This window comes from Ylistrum balloti, unplaced genomic scaffold (genome assembly GCF_031769215.1).
Source record: "Ylistrum balloti isolate Yb309-2 unplaced genomic scaffold, AGI_CSIRO_Ybal_v1 Utg370130, whole genome shotgun sequence".
In the NCBI taxonomy this organism is placed as follows: Eukaryota; Metazoa; Mollusca; class Bivalvia; order Pectinida; family Pectinidae; genus Ylistrum; species Ylistrum balloti.
Window position 1 is genome coordinate 244,903 of NW_026782142.1, and position 23,671 is coordinate 268,573.

The window sequence follows — 23,671 nt, forward strand, 5'->3', positions numbered from 1 at the left end:
CATCTGAATAAAGTGGATGAAAATCCATCACTTGAAAATTGTTTACACAAGAAAAAACATCAGCTTGTAATACCAAATAATCAATAAGACTTACAGATTTACATGTACATTTACCTATGAATTTATCCTTCCCAATTCTGCGATTTGCAATATATATGTTATTATTTTTACAAAAATTTAATAGCCTGTTGCCAAAATACTTTGATCGAACATTATCTTCACTGTGTCGATCAAGAGACACATTTAATTGCCTCAGTTTAACAAAATCATACAGATATTTATTCAATTCATCATTGTTTCTCAAATCAATCACATGAGATAAATTATCATCTCTATACGTTCTTCCAGGATAGTTTGGTCAAGTTCAGCCCCATGTATGTTCTCACTATGTATACCAAGTTCTTTTTTAACTTCAGATAGCTCATTTTATCAAATGTGTGTTCAATGGTGGTCGATCTGTTGACGATTGTATCTAGTATGTCAAGTTTACCTAGTTTGCGGTAAATATCATTTTGGACAGATTCCATAGATGTTGGCATAGCCGAGGGAGGCAAGTACTTCGAGTGGTCAATTTGGGGAGATGACAGTGATGTGTAGTAACATGGTACCGACGATCCCTGTACATTAGTTGGAGGAGGTGGAAAGGGAGGAACGGGCGAAGGTGGGGTTCCGTACATATCACCGTATGCGCTCGCTTATGTAGCACTAGCGGGCACGTGCGCGGCGATAGGCTGTCCAGGTGGCTGTGTACCTGTCCCAGGTGCAGAGTACATATTGTTACTTTGCCGGTCACGGATCTGATGAGGTGTCACTGACAATTTACGTTTCTTTGGTTTTTCCCCATATGACACTTTTAAAGTTTGATATCACTAAAATTAAATAATACCGAGTAACAGAACGGTTACTATAAAATTCTCCGAAATGTTATTACTCATGTAATGTTAAATGTTAGACAGTATGTTAGTGATACATCAATAATTCTTTGATAATAATAGAGATTTCATTCCTACAAAAGCTGTTCACCTCGATAACCAAGAGTGTTCCTGTTGGTAATCCTTATTATAAAACAGATTTTTATTGAAATTTATATGTAATTAATATATAAACATATATATGTATAACAAGTGATAGGATTTGGTTACAATAAATCGTCTATTCATAATACATCAAATGAACAGAGAAAGTTAAATATGTTTAAACTACATGTACAAATGCTAAAGTTAGCAAGTGAGGGTGATAACCATACTTATCCTGTCAAGACATGAAGCTAGAGGAAATTACTGCTGCAAAAATAGGTTTTTTTCTTTGCACTTTTTGCGGGTCCGTACATCAAAGTGATGTGAAATTCTTAACTCAATCGTCTCGAGTAGCTGGCACAATGGAATATACTTACGGTCTGCCCCGGCATTTTTGTGTTACCACTTAACAAAGCTTCATTTGTTTGATGTAAGTGAAAGCTTGAAGAACCGTTACGGCAAAGTTAATATCAACCCAAGCGGGTTAAAAACACACGAAATTACACCTTGATTAAGTTTTCAGAAAAAAAAGAGCATTGTAGTACCAATAGATATCTTGATAAATGTTTTAGAGAAACTTCGTTACAACGTCAATATAAATCACAACATCTTAAAGGGACTTAGCAATATTTTTGAAAGATGTATGTGAACGATCCATCAGGCAAAGACAGAAGCTAGACAACCGAAATGACAAATAAAAAAGGTAGGGGGGTCGTTTTATCGAAATAAAATATATATCCGTGAGGCCATATTGGTTCTGCATACATGGATGTAAAACTCAATTTGCGAAATTGGTAAAACACAAAAAAACACAGAACAATTATTTAGATGTCATTAACTACATACAATATTATCTTAAATGAAGTTATTAAAAAATATAGTAAGACAGTTTCAGATATAATGGGCGCGACTTACTTTGCTTTTCAGGTTAGGAAGTGGTGGGCCAATTTGGTCAAGAAAAATAATTTAAAAAGTCAGCGAGTCATTCAATCATTTTTATTAAATATGTCATCAGTTCTTACTGTTACAAATCAAATGAATCATCATTTCTTGTGTACTTGAAATAGACCATGGTATATTGTGGATCTCTATTTCACGAAAATTATCTTTCACTATTAAAATAAAAAATACATTATTTAAAGATAATTAAAACCATTTGAATTGTGAAGCTGTTTTCGAAGAGGATATATTTTGTGTAAACCCTGAGTCAATACTCTTATGTCGTCTGCCTCTTCATCTAGAAACATTTGTCTGGTAGACCTATGTCACAAGTCCAGTTCCGATTGCTTAAGCAAGCCGTTTCATTGTATTCTATCCAGTATGTCGTAGTCGGGTTTCCCTTAAGTAATTTTATTGATGCCTCGATGAACAGCATGTGGGAGGCCCGTCACGTGCTATCTTTGGTTGTTTCTGTCGGAGTGAAATGCATCGTTCAAGGACTCAGTCTTGCTAGTAAAATCAAACCGCCACGAGTAGGCATCATCGAAACAGTCACGCACCTCGAATCATGATTTTAAAGATTAAAACAACTGAAGTTTCAAAAAGATTTAGATTTCAAACTATAGCTAGACAAGTGTGGTTTCATCAGCTTGTAAAGTGTAAACACATTTATTTGATACACAATACTACTTAGCACTCTGATTTTCGTGTTTCGTCTTTAATACTTGGTATGACAAAGTACAGATGTATTATGTTGACTGTCAGTACTGTGATAAAACATGTACGTAAATATACTGATATCAGTTCCTCATCAACACAGTCAAACGATTACAATTTTAACAATATTCACATTTCTGCTTCATAAGTTTCTTCGAATAACATAAAAGTTAAGAATTGTACTTATTGAAAACAAACAACTTATGAGCATACCTATGTATTGTATTTTGGTCAGTGTGCTGTGAAACACACGCGCAGTTATTCGTGGATGTACACAACGCCAACAGCGAAAACAACATGACATAACTGCGGAGTTATTGTATTCTAATTACACTCCCTATGATTAGAGGCAGTGCCTCACGGTACCTACACAGGGTAATCGCACACAACTAATGAATGATGGTTATGCAGCCTCCCAGTGTTTAAAGCGGACACTACAACTGCAGTCCATTTGGCTCATGATCGCACTGCAACAAACCGAGGCGCGTATGAGAGCGTCGTTCTGATTGGCTTGCTCGATAATTCTCTCTAGAGATACTTCAACATACCAACTAGGAATACTTGGAAACGTTGTCGACTATCCGTAGTAGAAGTGATGCTACTAATGCGACTGAGATATATAAACGTAGTGGTGTTGTAGGAGTGATGAGTATTCTAATGTAATAACGAAAATAATATTTGCCATGTCCAGTTTGGAGAATATTTCGGACACGGGTGTAACTACAGTACATCTGGACGCCAATCAGCAGTATTATTTTACAAATTCGTTGAAAAATGACAGTATGAGTTTCATAGAAGAAGATAGATCAACTTCAGGAACGTCGCGTGTTTTTATATTACTCTATACCATGACAACCCTGACATCTATATTTGGAAATATTGCCGCTATCATAATCTTTGCGAAAGGAAAACGTTCAAAATCGGAATTGCGTCCATTTTTAATCAATCTTGCCGTAGCAGATCTGATTATGGCAATTTTTTGTATCCCGTTTACATTCACAGATCAATTATTGAGTAAATGGATATTTTCTAAACCGATGTGTCCCATAGTATTGTTTTTACAGACTGTTTCCGTCACAGCCAGCGCATCTACTAACATGGCTGTTGGAATTGACCGATTCTATGCTGTGGCTTATCCTTTAAAATCTCGGATTACGTCATCAAGATACCGCCTTATCATTCTTCTTATTTGGATTATTGCCGTAGGAATAAATAGCGTGCAATTTATGGTGGGGAGAGCAAGAGAAAAGATTAAGTCAATTTCCACGTCAAATGAAACGATTGTGAAATGTGCTGAAGTTTGGGAAGATCAAGAAAGTAAAAGAGCATATTCTTTTTGTATGCTCTTTCTTACCTATATCATTCCCCTCATAATCCTTACAGTTACCTATTCTATTGTCGGATGTATTTTATGGCAGCGCAGGTCACCTGGCAACGCTGATGTTATCAGAGACGAGCAACAAATCAAATCGAAACGAAAGGTGAGTTCAGCACTTCTTGTGTCCGTTCTCGTTATTTTTATTAGCAGGTCTAAATGTTCTGTTGCTATATATAAACGAGACAATACCATTATCTACCATATAATCAATCAAAATGGACACTAATCGCCCTACCACATTTCCTTTAAGTTGAACGCGCCAGTTTTTGCCGTCCCACTTCGACCATAGAAAACAGCAATTTTGTGTGTAACTATTATGAAACCAGCAATTTTGTGTGTATCTATTACTGAAAATGGCCGTCGTGAGGTGCCAGCGTCATTTTCCCCTTTACGACTTTCTGAGTAAATAAATTATTACAGTACAGAACGGCATGTGATGGCTATTTGAAAGAAAGTCATCCCTAATGTAATGATGAATCTGTCTGCAAACTTCAAATCTATTTAGCTGTCTGTATCAGTTTAGTGTTAGATCCTTATTTACTTATATAGATAAGTCATATATAGTAATCCCGGTAAAACATTGATTATATCTACCGAAATAATAGTGTATCTTATATATTTCAAATTTACTTGATCATTTTTAAAGCAAAAGAGAGTCAGCATTTATATAATTATGTATGTATGTTTATAGCTATTTGTGAACTGTGTTTAAGAGAAGAGTTTTAGCTATTTCCTTCATGATAATATGTATTTCTGATCGCTTCGTCGCAACTATTAGGCTATCATGTCGGTTTATATATCTTTTTCATGCTTCATAACTTAACGGATTCACCTCACCGGAAGTCAGTAATTTTATTGCTTCATTTACTATGGAATGTTATCTATTGTCTCGATATAGAATTCCTCAATTATACGGGGGATTCAGCTTTGTATCCTTGACATCGTTTATATCTTTCCCCAAACATCTTTCTGTAAATCTGTATGCGATTACACTTTCGTTGCAGTCGTAATAAGCACAATTTAGCATTGCTGTCCTGTGTGTTAGTTTGTTTGCTAGACATGTCGCTCCGGGGAAAACACGATTATTTTGAAGCGGTGTCTCCTTTTCGTAGGAGGAACACATTGTTAACACATTCAAAGTCATTATTAACTTAACAAATTTCTACACGGATAAAAAATATCACGTAATATCATGATAAGAGATAGTATTTATTAACGGAAAGAAGCACATACTGTTTAATTAGTAGTTTAAAATTCAAGGTAAACAAACAGCGAAAACGATTGGAAAATATTTTAAAAAACTTTGTTTTATGAACTTATGCAATTAGACTCGGTAAGTTAAAAAGCTTTTTTGCGTTTAGATATAATTTGAAAGATGATAAAAACACACAAATGAATAGTACTTTTTAAAACAGAATTAAAATAAGATAATGAATTAAACTTCACCATCGAGCTGTTTAGTTATCGGTAAGCTTGTTAGTGATGCTAAGGACCTAGATTGTTGAAATCTAGGAGACCATGAAGGAAGATCCAAATTGGTCGAAGTAAGCCTAGACATACCCTCTTTTTAGGACTGCACACGTAGATTTGATATCAGAATTTACAATTTAGGTCAAACATTAGTCGGGGGGGAGGGGGGGGGGGTGTTCTTACAAAACATACGCCCTTAAGTCTAATAGGCGCACATCTTAGTCTACAAGCAGCCGTAGATGTAATATCTAGAAGTACTTTGTCAACACTTATCATTTTCAGCAGTAAACATTGGTTTCATAGATGTACTATAAAAGGCCTACACCACTGGTACGAGAAGTCATTTGATACGGTCGCAGAGATCGGGCTGTCTTGCTAAACGAGACACGACGGTTCAATAAGATAACACTACACAGACCCATGTTCGTTTATCGACTGAGAACACGTAACAGAAATGGCTTACATTTAGGGAATAGACTGTTGAAGTACATCTTTTAGCAAGAATAGGTGTTTTATCATTGTTATATCAAATCTCGAATAAATTCCTGTTCGAAGACAATGTTTAAATTTGTGATACCTATAAACAAAAATGTAAGAAAAAAAACCCCAATTTAAACAGTAATTAAAAAACATTGAGGATTACAACGTTGCTTTGGTTTTGCTGGTATATGTATAATATATATATTTAAGTGAAAAAGAAAAAAAGGAAAAATAGAAAAATTCTGTGTTTGACCCAAAAACGATTAAAAATAATTAAGTTTCAATAAAAAATTTGCAAGATACAAAGTATGCATTCTTGTATTAAAATTAAACAATTACATTTTTGTGAGTTTGGTTATATAAACGAATTTCATTGCACAAGTTCTAAGACATGAACTAATTCTTCGATATGATGAATAGTATGTTTCTTAAAATGAAAAGAAAATCAATGGCAGTTTAGCGTGTATACTGCATATCTTTCTACATAACACCCTTGTCGCGGTCTTTATTTGAAACATATCAGCGGGGAACACAATGCTTTTTATTTCCGTTATTTCAAATATCCGATTTCTTGATGGTAACATACCTGCTTGCCCGATACTCACATATCGCAGTTATTTGCTATGCAAGAACTTTTGGGGGAGTTTTATGGTCGTAATTGGAACGAACAACGCCAATTTTCACTAACCTATCGGTAAAGCGACATTTGCCTGATGAAGGTGGCCATATAGTCATCGAAACGTCATACTCAAATATTCTACTGATTGTGATATAAGAACTACTATGTAAAATGAAAGAGTTAAGTGAGGCTAAATTTTTCAATTGAAAAAATCCTATTGGTGGACAATTGATGTTGATAAATCATATCCTGCATGTACACTTGTACTAAAATTGTTGTCAATCTTGTTGACATCAGTTTGTGGATAAAAACACTCACGAAATCGGTGAAAATAAAACATACACTGAAATTGATAATGTTACAGTAAATATTTTATTTTATATAATACAATAATGGTTCATATTGCAGTGCAGTATATAAAAATTGTTTTATTGGTTATAAAATAAATAATTTGAGTTTTGATTGTATATATCAGTTACATTATATCGCTGTTTCATTAATGCTGTTGCATTATGAAAAGATTTTGTGTATTATTATTATTATGTAATATTGTATGACAACATAATAATCAAACATAACACATGGCTTTATTTTACAAAAGACATCGGACACTGATGGAAGTTACATAGTATATAAACTAAGATGATCAATATACTCAACAACCAGAGCAGCGACACATGAAAACGATTTTACCTTTTGTGTTCTAAGACCTGCTTTTAAATCTATAAACGTTTGACAGGTTGAACTTTAATCAAATCAACATAAAGATCCGAATGCCTTTCAAACTTTTTTTGAAATCGGGTCTGATACAGTTGGCGCTAACGCGATCGGCCTTTCATCTTAACTCTACAAAAATGTAGGTAAGGTTACAACTACAGTTCCGCCTGTAAATTTTAAGCATGTGCGAATAATTAAGTCCTATCTAACGAGCCAGAGATGTTAAGGGAGCTGAATATAAGGTGTTGATCTAGGTTATAGAAGGGCTTGAAAATTATGTTCATTCCTTTGTAATGTGCGTTCCGAACATGACACGCTGGCGCAGGCTGCGGCCATGGACCCTACTTATAACAGCATACATCATATACTTCTGACACGAGCTATTTACTACTCGCAAATTGAGTAGTAACATATTTTCAATGTATTACCCTATTATACAGAATCTTTCCTAGCTCGTTATTTCGTAAAAATGATTTATAATGGTTCTGCTTTCGGTTCGTTTTTTCTTGTTCTGTTTGCTAATAGCTGATCATCCAAACGATAGCGCAGTTTTCTCGTCCGCCTTCTGCTCCTCCTCATCGTCGTTGTCGTAGTAGCAGAAGCAGTCCTTTTCCTAGTCCTAATCGTCATCGTTCTCTTCCTCGTCTCCTCCTTGTCTTTTCGTCGTCGTAATCTTCGTCCTCCTCCTCGTCGTCCTCCTCCTCGTCGTCGTCCTCTCTCCTCTCCTCCTCCTCCTCCTCTTCCTTGTGTTTAGACTGCATTAACTCGTATTTCGTTGTTTGAATGATAAATGCTACACAGTTTGAACACTGCTTATTCAGATGTTTGATAAAAAGTATTCTGATGATCATCGCTCTCACAGAAATAAAGTGTTAAAAAAACAATATTACAGTACCTGTCCTAACGATGGGCATTTGAAGTGCACGAAGCAAGCACTGATCGATGATATTTCAAACATAGCAGCACACATGTTCACAATGAAAAAGCAGGAAACGAGGAGGCCCATATTCTGTTCTCAAATCAAAAGGTGAGAGAAGGTACTACATAGGAATAGAGAGGTGGGATAGGGGCGTGTTTGTTTCCAACACAACGAGCAACTCTGATGGTCTTTATATTCCTCACCAAACTATAATACTTCACCGTGTAGAAAATCATTTAAAGCCTTTGTGTGAATATTTGTCGCCAGAGACACTGGTACTAATGTAAAGGAAACTCATTACTGTATACTGTATTACATATTTTGCAGAGTTGAATTTTCATGTTGTTTTTTTTAAATACTTTTTCGCGGACACTTAATTTCGAGGATAAATATAGTTCTGTAAACAGTTATGGAGATATAACTTCGTAAAGCAATTAAAAGATCAAAAGAAATTAAAGAAATAAATCCCAGCGAAAATTATTGATTTTCCAGATATGATTGGAGAGATTTTACAAAGATGTGTATAGAAATGAAGCTTTGCATTAACCGTTCAGCTTCCAAGTGCACAGAAAGATTTGAGTTTAAAGGTTGAGGAAAATAGCACTGACAGCTGTTACAAATACGAATGTAGCAAATGATTCTATTCCGAAATAATCAACAAACGTAGCACTGCTGAACACCATCTTCGAACAAAGCATTGCAATGACTATAAGGATGATACACGTATCAATTTATTCTATTAAAGCAATGAACGAAACACGTTTACTTATATTGTCTATGATCCTAGCATCATTGGCTGTAATGCCAATGAACGCAGAACTGCCGAGTTAACATAAACCATTGAACGCCACATTGTTGGCTCTGACGATGATAAATATAGGACATCATTATCTTAACAGTTTCTAACATTGTCAGTTAAGGTAGAATCAGTGATATAATACAGATATTTCGTGCAACAATACTTATTCAGACCGATTATTATTGGCAGTCTTGTGCCCCAAACTTCTAGGGAAAGTTCATTTATTTCCTTTGCATTATTGGGCTGTGTGTAATACCACATTTCTGTTAATACGCTTTACTTTGTTTATGTAAGGAGATAGCTGATGACGCTTTTAATCAAATCACTAGAGCGGAGGAAACATGGGGGCAGTTAACATAACTAGGAATACATGCCCGTCTCCTACGTCCGCTGTAGCGGACTCTAGACTCCTTGTTTATATCAGCTGACGTTATAGGTTATTTGGCGTGTCTGGTAAAGGGAGATTTGCTTAAATATGATAATAAACTTCGAAATGCAGAGCCATCAATCTCCGTTAATCCTTCACTGATTCTTCCGAAAAGTTCCTCTCTCAGATTTGTTTGTGTCATTTAACTTGTTTGTATATTAAATCGTTAGTGAGATAAATGAGGGTGTATACTGGTCATCGTATTTAAAGAATTTGATTTGTACTAATTTGAAATATAAGTTATAAGTTATATGGAACAGTTCTCTTCAAATTGTACACAAAATGTCTATCAGAACCTTGGCCCACACGTCATCATCATACCGTTAATTCATACTCCGTAATAATTATGGTATTCATAACAAAAATGTGTCTTGTCTACATGTTTACCACTGGTAAAGCTAACATCAACGATGCTATTTAACAAAGGTTTAACAAATGCAGATCTCTAGAACTGACGTTTTAATTTAATTCCTGTAATCGAGAATATACATATATATATAATTGAAGTGAACCACCCACCTAAATGCATCCAAACAATAAAATGTTGGTCTCCAGGACACAAAAGAGTACATTTTTTGAATTTTACAAATGCTATCAGTGCATTGAAAAAATAATCAGTCACAAACACTTTGCGATATACTGTATCGCGGGGATGATATTTCCGCTTTTTCGCAAATACATTAAAGTGATCGCGAAAGTTAAGCCCATTAAATAATTGGACACGTGTGTATAAGGTGTCCTTTTTACATCCTGGGCGTTATATTGTGATCACTGAAAATATAATTTAATTGTTATTAACGAAAATCGCGAAAAGTGACCCCCCAACTCTTGATGAATCGTGGAAATGCTGGAAATCATCAAAAAATGTTGTTGTTTTTTTTTTAATTTTCCATTGTTACGAAAGGAATATACCTTGTTCACAATTACAAGACAAACAGATGCGGTAATGTCATTCTGGGGTCTCCAAATACGAAACTCATCGCCAGGTAAACTGACTCGTACGTCGTATCTGATTGATTAGCACGTGAGCAATGTACACAAGAGGAGTTATGGTCGTGCAGCTATGAGCACATGAAGCTCCCAAGGTAGTCATTTTAGTTAATGTTTGTCTAAACTTATGTTTGGTAAGCAAATATCATGGCAAATGTAGCCGATGGATCAGTAAATTAACTAAACAGGTTTTCCCCTCTATCCGTATTTTCACTTTGAGAATCAATATTTGCGAATTTCTACAGGGTTCTTATTTGTCAGTCAGTATCGAGGTATTAATGACCTTTGTATGTTTTGATTAATGCTGAAATCAACATGATAAAATACGGTGTTCTGTCGGCAGGAGGGTAAAGCTTAATGAAAGAACAGATATGAGACCGAGAAACAAATAGAGCTAAAGTCAAATTTGGACATATTTACATCATGGATTCATTAAAGATTACGTGAAATGGTCATGTATCTTAACTATCCAAACCTAGACACAGTAGCATAGTATCGGTAACATTAATATGTGATTGCCAGAAAAATAACGATGAAAAGTATAGAGCGGAATGCAGGAAATAATAGTAATGCAAATAAGATATATTTTCACGAAAGTCACTATTCACTTTCTATAGTTTCTAAATTGAATTGAATTTAAAAGTATTTATTTTTAAATCAGCCGTTACATTAATTTAAATTCATGACACAGTTGTTAAACATACAACACCAGTTAGATTTGAAGAACTCCATACTTTTGTCTATTTTATAATGATTGCGTATTAAAATATCGCAGTTAGAGAGTGTGTCTTCTGGCTAAATGATGATTAGCACTATTGTATGTTAGTACGACATTATTACATAACAGCTATGACCTAGTAGCTGTAATGTTAGATTCAAGGTGTATGCCACCTTTAAACATTGGCATGCACATCCAGGGTTTATGAACCGGTAAATCCCCAATCCTGAACATGAATTTGGCTTCGTTAAATCAATGGTGATGACCTACACATATCATGGTTTGACAAAACATACTAAGATAGCAATGCTTACACTTTACGGGAAATTCTCTTGGTGCTAATATTTTTGAGTTCCAGAGAAGAATTTACCAAAAATTCTATGTAGTTGCTATCAGCTTGAAGGAATTTAAGCAATTCTAAGAGGGATAATCCTTTTCAAAGAACTGTTGTCTTTAGTTTATTACTAACACTTAGAAGATGGCTCTTTTTTCCCTTTAAACTATTTTTCAGTGATGAATCATTTTTGTAAAATGATGAATTATCATTGAAACTTGTAATAAAAAGATGAATGATAAAAACGAAAAATCAGTAGAGATATTGAATGGCTTTGTAAACAGTATTGGTTTGTTATAATGATAGCCACTGCCACCAGAAGATAGTTTACCCAATTAGATACCTAACTTATTTAACTGTGACAATATTAACCAGTGTATTCACTGAAACACCAGCTCTTTAATGTGACGATCTCATAGTGCTTACTGAATGGTAGAATCACCAGATTGACTGTCGCTAGATTAATAAAGTCTAGCTTTGTGTATGGTGTCGTATAAATAACGGATAAGCAACCTATTCAGAGCCCACATGGGAATACTCACCAAGTCTCGGACTCTCGCTATTACGGTAACCGGAAACCCTACCGTTTGTCCTGTGGAAATCGATTGAATTTGACCATTTGCGATTCATTAATTTGTCTGTATAATGCTGATAAAATGTAACCTTGCTTTGTATCGATGAACGTTATGACTGAAGCAAATTGGATGTTTTATATCGACGATCGATATTAACACTAAGGGACTATTTTCATATTGGCAAAAATACTTTACATGCTCCGTTATTGCAGCATGGACACAAAAGCTCTCGCAAGAGTGAAAGTATTGTGAAAGAAAGTTAACGTCGTTGAAACATCTTGATTAATATAAAAATCGAGCTAATTTGTGAGAATCTATGAAAACAAAGGAAGTTACAACTTGGGACAGAAAATTGACTTTGACGACTCCTTAGTAAAACTCCGTCAACAGAATAAATCTTTATCTCTGAATCTGCAAGTTGCCTATGAGGGACAGAATTCCATATGTCAGTTGTTCAGTATGTCTTTCAAAAGTGAGGGTGTAATTTTCAAACAATAATGTGATAAATTACTCAATACGTCACATACATATATATGGTAGATATTTTATTTCAATTTGGCGCAAGTTCTACTTAGAAGTATGCGGAGGGTAATCTGGAAACATATTGATGTGCCATTTAGAAAACAAGGCTTCAAACTTAACTCGAACTTATATGATTTTAAAATATCGTAACTGTCGAATTCTTTTTGTGATAAAAATATATTTATCTTAATATTTTTATCCATTTCCGAGCAACGAAGTTGTCTCCATTAAAGTCATGTGGAGTTAACGTTATGATATTTCTAACTAAAATGCAACAATACTTTCATTTTCTAGCATTTCGTGGTGAGTAATGTTTGGCATGTTGCAACAGCATTATAGCAGTTGTATACACGATTGTTACTTGATGGGCGGTATAAGAAGTAAGACGGTGCTGAAAGAAACAGAAGCAGAATGAAATATGGAAGAAGACAACACTTTCCTTTGGTATTACATTTTTACATGTAGGAATGTCTAAAAATATCTCAACGACTAGGAGATACTCACAACATTCTGTCTTCTGTCGCATCATATCAACGTTGCAACAGAATGTACGTTATGTGTGTGTGGAAGCTTTTAGCGCAGAGCACGTGCATAGTGGTAAATGTTTTAGGAAAAGAACTTTGTCTTTATGTTCATTTTTCAAATATTGTATTATCGATTACATTTGCTCAATGTCATTAACACTAACTGATAAAGTGATTTGTTGTATTCTATATCAGATATTACATTAAGTATACATTACAAATACGATTGTTGAAAGGTTCATTATTCCATTGACGAAAATACTTTCGTAAATGAAAAAAAAATATGGAAAGTATGCGCAGTAGTGAGTTTTGTGGCTACATGATTACTTATGACGTTGCTTCTCTTTGCTAGGAAAACAGACATTATATATTTGACCTGGATTTACCGGAGAAGATACCTTAGATGAAGCAAAAGACATTAATTGCTTTGAACAGCTTGTCTAATGCTTTTACGATTTCGGATTTCAAGGATCTAAATTAATTTATTTCGTTTCGTTTGTCTCGTGGTTTGTAGTATTCGAAATATGGTTTCGTTTCCATATTTTTCTTCTGCTTCACTTTGTATTAAGAATTGAAACGATGTGATATTTTAGTGTTTTTCTTAAGAAATCTGAATATTTTCTAAAATATTTCTTGACACTTGCTAGATGTCATGTTTATAAAAACATCACGTTAATTTATTTGCTTATTCTTCCCTTCAGATATTACATTTGATATAGGTTATAAGGTATTAACCTGTACTTGACTTTCTATTGCAAATCCATCGAATTATAATATTAGTGAATCACCAAATATATACATGTATTGTAACTTTATTTCGGGAGATTTTGATTTGGGATAAACTTACATTACATCTACTGTATGTACCGAATGACGTTTCGATTGACTACACCATCACCTTTAGCAAGGAAATTGACATAGTAAAGCGTATTTTGTATCTAGGGAGACCTTGAACTATTGGGTTATGGATCAACAGGACTTTTCGACTTTAATCTTATACACATGCTAGATGGTAACAATGTACTTTCCTACGAGAGTTCATTGTATATGACCCCTAGCATCACAGTATTCAATTGTGTCGCATGTATCTACCAGAACTAGAAATCAAAGATACGACAGACTCTTTTACATCAGATGCTTTTCTCGGTCTTTTCCTACAGCCCGCATGGACAGCTTTAAAACAAGCTGTATAATAAACGTGATGATTTCAATTTCCTTATTGTGATTTTTTCATTTCTGGATAGCAATAAACCTGTATCTACAACCTATGGTATTTAGATGTCACGGCTAATTCAGTATTCAATGGCCTGTCCCATTATCACGATTTTCGAGTAAGAAGTCGTCATCTGAATGATAAACTCATAGTATAAGGGTTGAAAAGATGCAAGTTGATTGAAGTTATGGGGAAGAAGTATTTCTTTCTGTGACATGAAGCTGGACGTATTTTATATTCGTTAGCCTATTGATTCCTTTTTGTATACCTTTTTCTCATTTGAGAACGGGACAGTATTTACTTGGATTGACCAAGGTTTACAGGGCGGGTGTCGTCGATGAAGCAAATGACGCTTAATTTTCCGGAATACCTGGTCTTATATCCTCCCTATACTTTTTCAGGAGTCACCGTGTTCATCTTTCTTTTATTCCTATTTAGCCCCTTGTTCATGAGATTTGAATTTGAATTATGATTATGTGGCCGTTTTGGTATATTCTTGATTTTTAAAAAAAAAAAAAAACATACTTGCATCAGTTGTGCTCGCTATAATTATTAATATATTTACTTAGTCTTGATTAAAAAAAAAATCTTCCCTTTGTGAGATTACCCAAACTTTATCATTGATATCTGAAGTACTTGATGGTATTTCTTACTGCCACAGAAAGCAAGTCTCTGATGTATTCCTTTTTCTGATATCTTTTAAGTTTCTATCATGCCACTTCCTATTACGCTGTGAGTGATATTATGCGTTCATGGATCAATAAGAAAGCTATCTCCAAAAATAACCTACAGAAACATGACGTATTAACATCGACCTTTTGCACTTGTTCAAAAATATATAATCATATTTTATGAGTGTTTCTGATGCATTTCTAATTGTAGCGTCATGGCTATGTCTAATCTTACCTTATGAAGATCCATGAAATTTGTCTGAAAAGTGCACACTAATGTAAAAATGGTACTCACAACTGGAAATGCTGCAAAATCATCCAATTTCTTCCAACATGACTAGGAAACCAAAAAAGACATAACCACTTTTTATTACGATCAGCAGACGTAGACGATTCTACTCTGATGGTGACTGCAAGTTCCGTAGTCGGTATGTTTTCATGTGGTTCTAAATTGTATTTAGGAGTCTATGAAGAAGATGTCTTCGACTTCACATCAGGAATATAAGTATGTCTGGATGCGTAGTTCATATCAATGTATATGCTTATCGACGGATGCAAAAGTCTCCGAAACACACCACAGTGAAAGTAGAAGGCAATGTTTTAGTGCATATTTCAGTGAGACTTGTTTATTGCCGACAAAACGTAATTATAACGCTCTTCTGTGCCAATCATACTTACCCAAGTTTACCGATGTCTTACACCATCAATGAATACATAGGAGTTTTTTGCTACAGATGATGTAAAAAGGAAATTCTGTATTAAGTTTAAGAGTGTTCAATTTCATTTTCACTTGAAGTACAAGGCACGTGAAATATGATGACGGATTAGAAGAGGTTTTGCGCGTTTTATTGGAACACATAAAAATTCCCAGGAATAGACAATAAAATATCGCTAATACTAAGTTATCACCCAGTCAGTTATATTTAATGTGTCAAGCTGAACGACAAATTAAGTCAGATGTTTTAAAAGTACGCCTGTAAAAAAACAATTTTATCATGGGTTCGCTGTAACTGTTAATTGGGATTGATAAGATTAATAATACAGGTAGTTTGTCCAAATTATTTGTTTCTGTACTTGATATCAACTTTAACGCTTATCTTAAACTATTTTGCTACCATAATTAGTAAACGAGACAAATGAATTCAAGAAATTATTTCCAGTTAGGATTTGTTTTCTATAATATTTATAGTTGCATAGTGTATGTAGAGCGATAGAGATATTCCTGTAACAGTTTGAGTCCAATTAACAGTTTATTGTCAGTCGTTATAATAATGATGCAATAATGACTTTAGCTTTTTAAGGAATAGAAGTTTTTATACATCTGCACAATATATACAATACCCGTTGTTTTACATTAACACAAATAACAAATATTGGTTTGTCTATTCCCTCCTTTCATAAATCATTTCACTGAACTATTTTTGCAATACTAGATAATGTACTCAAACTGTATTTATCTAAGAATGTAAAAAAGTGCATATTTTAATTGATTTCGTTGGAACTTAATTCCACGAGTTTACATGATTATATATCTCCTTGAAATGCTAAACAGATAAAAATCTATATGGATGAGAGTTGGATATTTGATTTCATGAGCAGGATTTATCTAAGAAATCAAATGCCAACCAAAATGTATGTATAAAAAGCAACACGAAAATCTTTTATTTCACAGTATGTATTATACGACTTAACATGATTCTTGGTTATACATATTGATAGAGAATTTCCATTACAATACGTTCTCCTACTCCAGGTACTGGTGTAATATCCTCTACTCCAGGTAATGATGTAATATCCCTTACTCCAGGTACTGATGTAAAATCCTCTACTCTAGGTACTGATATAATATCCTCTACTCTAGGTACTGATATAATATCATCTACTCCATGTACAGGTGTAATATCCTCAACTCCATGTACTGATGAAATATCCTCTACTCCAGGTACAGGTGTAATATCCTCTACCCCATGTACTGATGTAATATCATCTACTCCAGGTACAGGTGTAATATCCTCTACCCCATGTACCGATGTAATATCCTCTACTCCAGGTACTGATGTAATATCCTCTACTCCATGTACCGATGTAATATCTTCTACTCCAGGTGCTGATGTAAAATCCTCTACTCCAGGTACTGATGTAAAATCTTCTACTCCAGGTACTGATGCAATATCGTCTACTCCAAGTACTGATGTAATATCCTCTACTCCATGTACCGATGTAATATCCTCTACTCCAGGTACTGATATAATATCATCTACTCCAGGTACAGGTGTAATATCCTCAACTCCATGTACTGATGTAATATCCTCTACTCCAGGTACAGGTGTAATATCCTCTACTCCAGGTACTGATGTAATACCCTTTACTCCAGGTACTGATCTAATATCTTCTACTCCAAGTACTGATGTAATATCATCTACTCCAGGTACAGGTGTAATATCCTCTACTCCAGGTATTGATGTAATATCCTTTACTCCAGGTACTGATGTAATATCCTCTACTCCAGGTACTGATGTAATATCCTCTACTCCAGGTACTGATGTAATATCACTATAGTTTCATATATTGATACAATACGTCTTTTGTGGATATATCTCACCAGCAAATCTGAAATGGGAGAAATGAACTTCACGGATATATCATATATATAGAACGGCGGAAGTTCTTTCCCCGTCACAATGAATCTAGTAATAGGATGTCGATTGCTTATTGGATTGACATTGGGTGTATGATTTTATTATATATGACGGATTGGATAAAGTAAGCCTCTCCTCAATATGTCTATATTGTAATATAATTACATATCGTCTGCTCTCTGTGTTCCATCCCGTCAATCACTGTGATAGATATCAGACCGTTGATTATGAACATCTTTTTGTTTCTGTTTTCTTGGAAGTTGTTATAAGTTGATATTATTTGCATATGGCCTCACACAATGCCACATTTATTAACAAGAAAAAATATATACAAGTCAAAATTTTGTTTTAATTTTTTTATGCAAATTCGAGTAGTAACAACTCGACAATATTCTGAAACCCCTGAATTCCGTTTAAAGCCTATAATTTTGTGGTCCTCGATTTTCGGACTTTTCAAAAACTTACTATTTCTTTGGTACTTGATTTCAATGATAAATAAAGCTTAATAAGTCTATTTATAATTATTTTAATAGCACTTTGACTTACATATATGGTATACGTGGTATATGAAAATAAATATCTCACGAAAATCTATGATTTTATAGTATTGTCAAAAATTGGAGCATTAACATACCTTTAACTAACTGTACCTACATTGTGAATCGTTTTTAACGCCTTGTTGAAAAGTATTATACATTTCAAAGTAATGTTATTCAATAAAGTAGCAATACGGCTAGAAAGCAAAAAATAGAAACAGGGCGCATTTGAGAATATGATTCTACATTATTTCTTCCTTTGTGATCAATCAGCACAATAAAGAAGGCAATTCTTTTCCTTAATTCTGCAGGGAATTGGTTTTTTTCTTGTTTATGAGAGACAAATTCTATTGAATATTTACTATACTGTCTGGAAAAATAGGTCAATCCCTTTTTACTGAAACCCGTGTGGAGCATGTTTATTTTGTTAAAAACAAAAATATCTCCCATTCTACATTTTACATGAAAGGGCTATAAGATAAAAACATATATTTTCGTATTGGCCATTTTTTATTAATATGATTTAATATCAACGAGGGATTTCCATAATACAAACAAAGAAAAAATAGACCTTGTCGATTTAATAAAATATGAATTAAAGAACGTTAATTTGATAATGCCTTACTCTGTTGGGTTTGATTTAACAGGATTGGTTTCAAGACGACATTGCGTCACTGAATATTTGTTCTTATAACGTCATCTTTTTTGGCGTTCGTGAATAGTAGCGTCATCGATTTTGTTGTCTGTTATATTGGTGCACATCGTCATCGATTCTGGCATTCTATACTACTTCCGAAGTGCACTTGTCAAGATGGTCAGTAATTATAGTTCTGATGGATTTGTTTTCGATAAAATGTTTCGCAGAGGAAAATTATCACTGTTGTAAATGTCTCTGTGAAATCGATATATCCGTCCATCATTCTTTCTATTTACTTTTTACGATATGCCAAGTTACTTACATAGAACACTCCATAAAATAATGAAATATAGTTGTATCGGAAAAGAATAGAAAAGATTATTCACATGATTTTGGAGTCCGCGACTTTTAACCGTAAAGCGTACATTGAATTCATTTTGAAAGTGAAGAAGGTTAAGAATATACAAATGTACTTGAAGTTGTTCTAATCATATCTGAGATAAGAAAACCACACAAATTATGGGCTAGTGCACATCTCTGTCTAAATTATTACTTTTCTTTTGATCACTTCGGATTTTCCTCAGTCGCCTCCTATGTTTCAAAATTTAGGCCCGTAACATCACTGACAAGCCCTATAAGGACAAAACAGTTGTATAACAAGTTCAATTCATTGTTTGATTCTACTCTATCTAACTCGTATTAAAAACTGTTATTCACTTATGTATCTTTTGTGCATATGTACAATGTTCATCCCCGAGTTTACGGGTACAATGTAGAAACTACGGAGGAAATTGTTTAAAGTAGACACACGAAATATCGAAGTAAATGGTGGGGTTTGAACATATATTTATTCTATTGTAAAGAGATTTTTCAATATTCCAAAGAGTAATCAAAGAATTTAAAAGGAAAGGATTTTTACACGGAATTTATCTACCTTAAAAAGGGTTTCAGTATATTCAAAATTTCATTCCACCCTTTTAAAGGTGTAACGAAACACAGAACCGCTAAATAAAACAACATTTACGGTAAGTAATGCATTATTTGTTATTTGTTTTAATGTTTATTTATAATCGATTTTTTGTAAGTTCTTTGCTTCACCATAGATTTCTGTTATGTGTGAAACATAAAACATTCTTTGTAACACCATCGGGAAAACGACTTGATGGATCGATTCACGACAAAGGCAGTTCCTTTGGTTTTCATTCCAAATATTCTACAAAAGTGAAATAGTCCACGTTTTGCTGAGCATTGGGGACGGAGCTTCTCAACCCATTTTCACTGAAACTGATTTTTGTGAAACTCGATCACGTTTATGTCAAAATCATGTTAAGAGTGAACTTGTTAAAATCATATTTATCAAAAAATTAAAAAAATGTAAAAAAAAAAAAAAAATCATATTTATCTGAACGTTTGGGAGTGGAGAAAGTTTTACGATGATACGAAACAAATGTCGTTTTGACAATTGATATTTACAACATATGATAGCAAAAACGCCAGTTTCGACACTTAACAATTCTATATGTCCAAACAATTAGCGTCAGTTTTCATGAATTAAAAGCATCAGGCATCGACTTAATTAATACTCAAAAATACTTTACAGATAATTATGTTTGCCAGTTGGAAAACATATGTTTGAACTTATTTAAAGATACATAAAATAGACGAAAAGTTCCAGTCTTGCTCTGAGTGAAAAGGCTTATGCGCACCATTTGTGTCTGAGGTAAACGCCACCTTGGTTTCAGATCATCCATGGGCAAATAACAAAACTTTGATTTGTTTGGAATCCAAAATATAATTTTACCGTACAGAAATATGTCAATACTTTGTCATAGGTAGTTTACTAATCTATGGATTCACTGTAACTTGGTCCTGTAGTAATAGAATGTTCTTGCTTTCTTTGTTCACTTCTTTCAAACACACTTTATGGCTAGGCAAAGAGTCTGCCTTTGAAGCTCCATTTAGAAACCTTGTGCGTGTGGATTGCGATGTCCTGAACGCCTAAATCGGTGAAAGTCTTGTCTATACAGCATTTCATGTACTAAACATTTCTAAGTTATCTATAAAATACAATGCGCCTTAGGTTATCTGTGTTAGACTTACGCCTTTCAAATGTCATAAGCAGCTTCAGGCAGAAAAGCCAAGGTCCTGGGTTCGAATCCTAGCGGAGGCAGTGAAATAAATAGCGACCTCTGTCACGGAAGAAAGGAATCATATAAAACATCTGATGATTCGCCATGATGATGTTAGTTATATTCCGGGATTCGGAGGATTTTTACGTGAAAAGTGAGAATCAGTCTACAACAGACTTGTTTAGGTCGGGGTTAACATCCTAGCTGGAGAATAAACAAACTCAGGCATTCGGAGATTTTATTTAGAAAAGTAAGGTTTTTAAAAGATACATTCGATGTGTAATTCACATGTATTGATTATTAAACGCGCAGATGTTGTTTGAATAGATACATTTAGTATATCCTAGAGAGGAGTAACAATGATGGATAACAAGGAAAGACACTTGATAGATGGACCTTATTGAAAACATTATATGGACGGATGGGTCCCTTGGAACAACATAGACAGGTCTAATGGAAAGACATTTGATAGATGGACCTTATGGAAAACATTATATGGACGGATAGGCCCCTTGGAACAACATAGACAGGTCTAATGGAAAGACATTTGATAGATTGACCTTATTGAAAACATTATATGGACGGATGGGCCCCTTGGAACAATATAGACAGGTCTAATGGAAAGACATTTGATAGATTGACCTTATTGAAAACATTATATGGACGGATGGGCCCCTTGGAACAACATAGACAGGTCTAATGGAAATACATTTGATAGATGGACCTTATTGAAAACATTATATGGACGAATGGGCCCCTTGGAACAACATAGACAGGTCTAATGGAAAGACATTTGATAGATTGACCTTATTGAAAACATTATATGGACGGATGGGCCCCTTGGAACAACATAGACGGGTCTAATGGAAAGACATTTGATAGATGGACCTTATTGAAAACATTATATGGACGGATGGGCCCCTTGGAACAACATAGACAAGTCTAATGGAAAGACATTTGATAGATTGACTTTATTGAAAACATTATATGGACGGATGGGCCCCTTGGAACAACATAGACAGGTCTAATGGAAAGACATTTGATAGATGGCCCTTATTGAAAACATTATATGGACGGATGAGCCCCTTGGAACAACATAGACAGGTGTAATGGAAAGACATTTGATAGATTGACCTTATTGAAAACATTATATGGACGGATGGGCCCCTTGGAACAACATAGACAGGTCTAATGGAAAGACATTTGATAGATGGACCTTATTGAAAACATTATATGGCTAAATAGGCCCCTTGGAACAACATAGACAGGTCTAATGGAAAGACATTTGATAGATGGACCTTATTGAAAACATTATATGGACGGATGGGCCCCCTTGGAACAACATAGACAGGTCTAATGGAAAGACATTTGATAGATGGAGCATACGAACGCGTTGAGACTACTGGATACCACTAGAAATTGTTACATCAATGTATCACTGAGGGTGGTTTGAGGTACATCGTAGATTTACATTGGCCTTGTGGTTGGAATATATTGACAGAAATGAATCATACTGGAAAGAAATGGGGGAATGCATTGAAGTAGATAAGACTTTGGTTAAGACTGCATGGAGTAGCTATAACTGGCTGGTGTAGAAGTCCGAGACAGTACGATATAGGAAGGCTGTTAAATAGTAATCATCATAAAAAACACCGGTCATGATCACTATGGTAAACTCTCTCAAGAGTAGAATGGTATCTTTACCTAGGTATTTCAAAGATTGGACTTTGATTTGATTTTCTTCTCTTTTGCATAATACACGTCATATCTGTTAACGAGTTTATAACCTCCGGTTCACTTTCCGACATTCTAGCCATCTTATGTGTTAATGCGCATGCTTGGAGAACATCTGATCCTGTGGCCTTTATTGAATAACAGATGTCCTTCGACTGCGGCGATACTTGATCATATCACGGAAGTTGTCATGATACCGTTACTGGTGCAATGGTGACTTATTCTCGTGAACAAAATTGATCAATGTCTGCACGTGTTTCTATTTTTTATGTTGTTCGCAAGAGGAAATTGCTTTTACGTATATCTGCTTTGAGTTTGCAGACGACGTCATGGCTATACAGCGCTTGTGTCGCCTAAAGGCTAATGTCTGGTATCAGAAGGATTCCGTCGGCTACTTACTCACACATTAACCCGCCATTGGCTACATGTTATTTCAGCAAAATCTACAGAGTCTGTACAGACTCGCTCCCGAGGAAATTGATGAACTGCCAAGCCACCATCATCGGAAATATTTGTTGGAAAAAGAAAATGCGACACAAAACAAAACAAATAAAACAACAGAAAACAAATACTTAACCTGAAAATAAGTACTCCATCTCAATTTTTGTCTCAAATTTACAGCCAATATTGGCTTGACTGATCTCGCCGATAACGAATTTTGTAACTGATTTGAGCAAGACAGGCGAGATTTGCAAGTGATATTACATATAGATCTCGTCGTCAACGAGATTTGTAACCGATATTCGCACAACAGTTCTCATGATAAATCAGACTTCAAATCGGTATTACAGCAACAGGAGGACTAGCCTCGCATGTACAGGGTCTGTAACCCATTTTTTCTTTACAGATCTCGTCACAATTATTGTTTTGTTACAGCAGGGCAGAAAGTGATCAAGAGAACCTAGATAATCTGTATTATCGTATTTTTCTCCTCTAGGCGTCGCCCATATCTTCGTAATAAATTCGAA

At 34.7% G+C, this 23,671-nt stretch overlaps 1 protein-coding gene across 1 annotated transcript in view; it reads left to right on the top strand.

Moving 5' to 3' along the window:
• The first annotated feature begins 3,355 nt into the window (after window positions 1-3,355).
• The window catches only part of LOC132550592 (QRFP-like peptide receptor), a 69,245-nt gene continuing 48,929 nt past the window's right edge, over window positions 3,356-23,671 (top strand). The window contains exon 1 of the mRNA XM_060214683.1: window positions 3,356-4,153. Coding sequence (XP_060070666.1) covers window positions 3,356-4,153 — 798 coding nt within the window. The remainder of the gene's footprint in view (window positions 4,154-23,671) is intronic.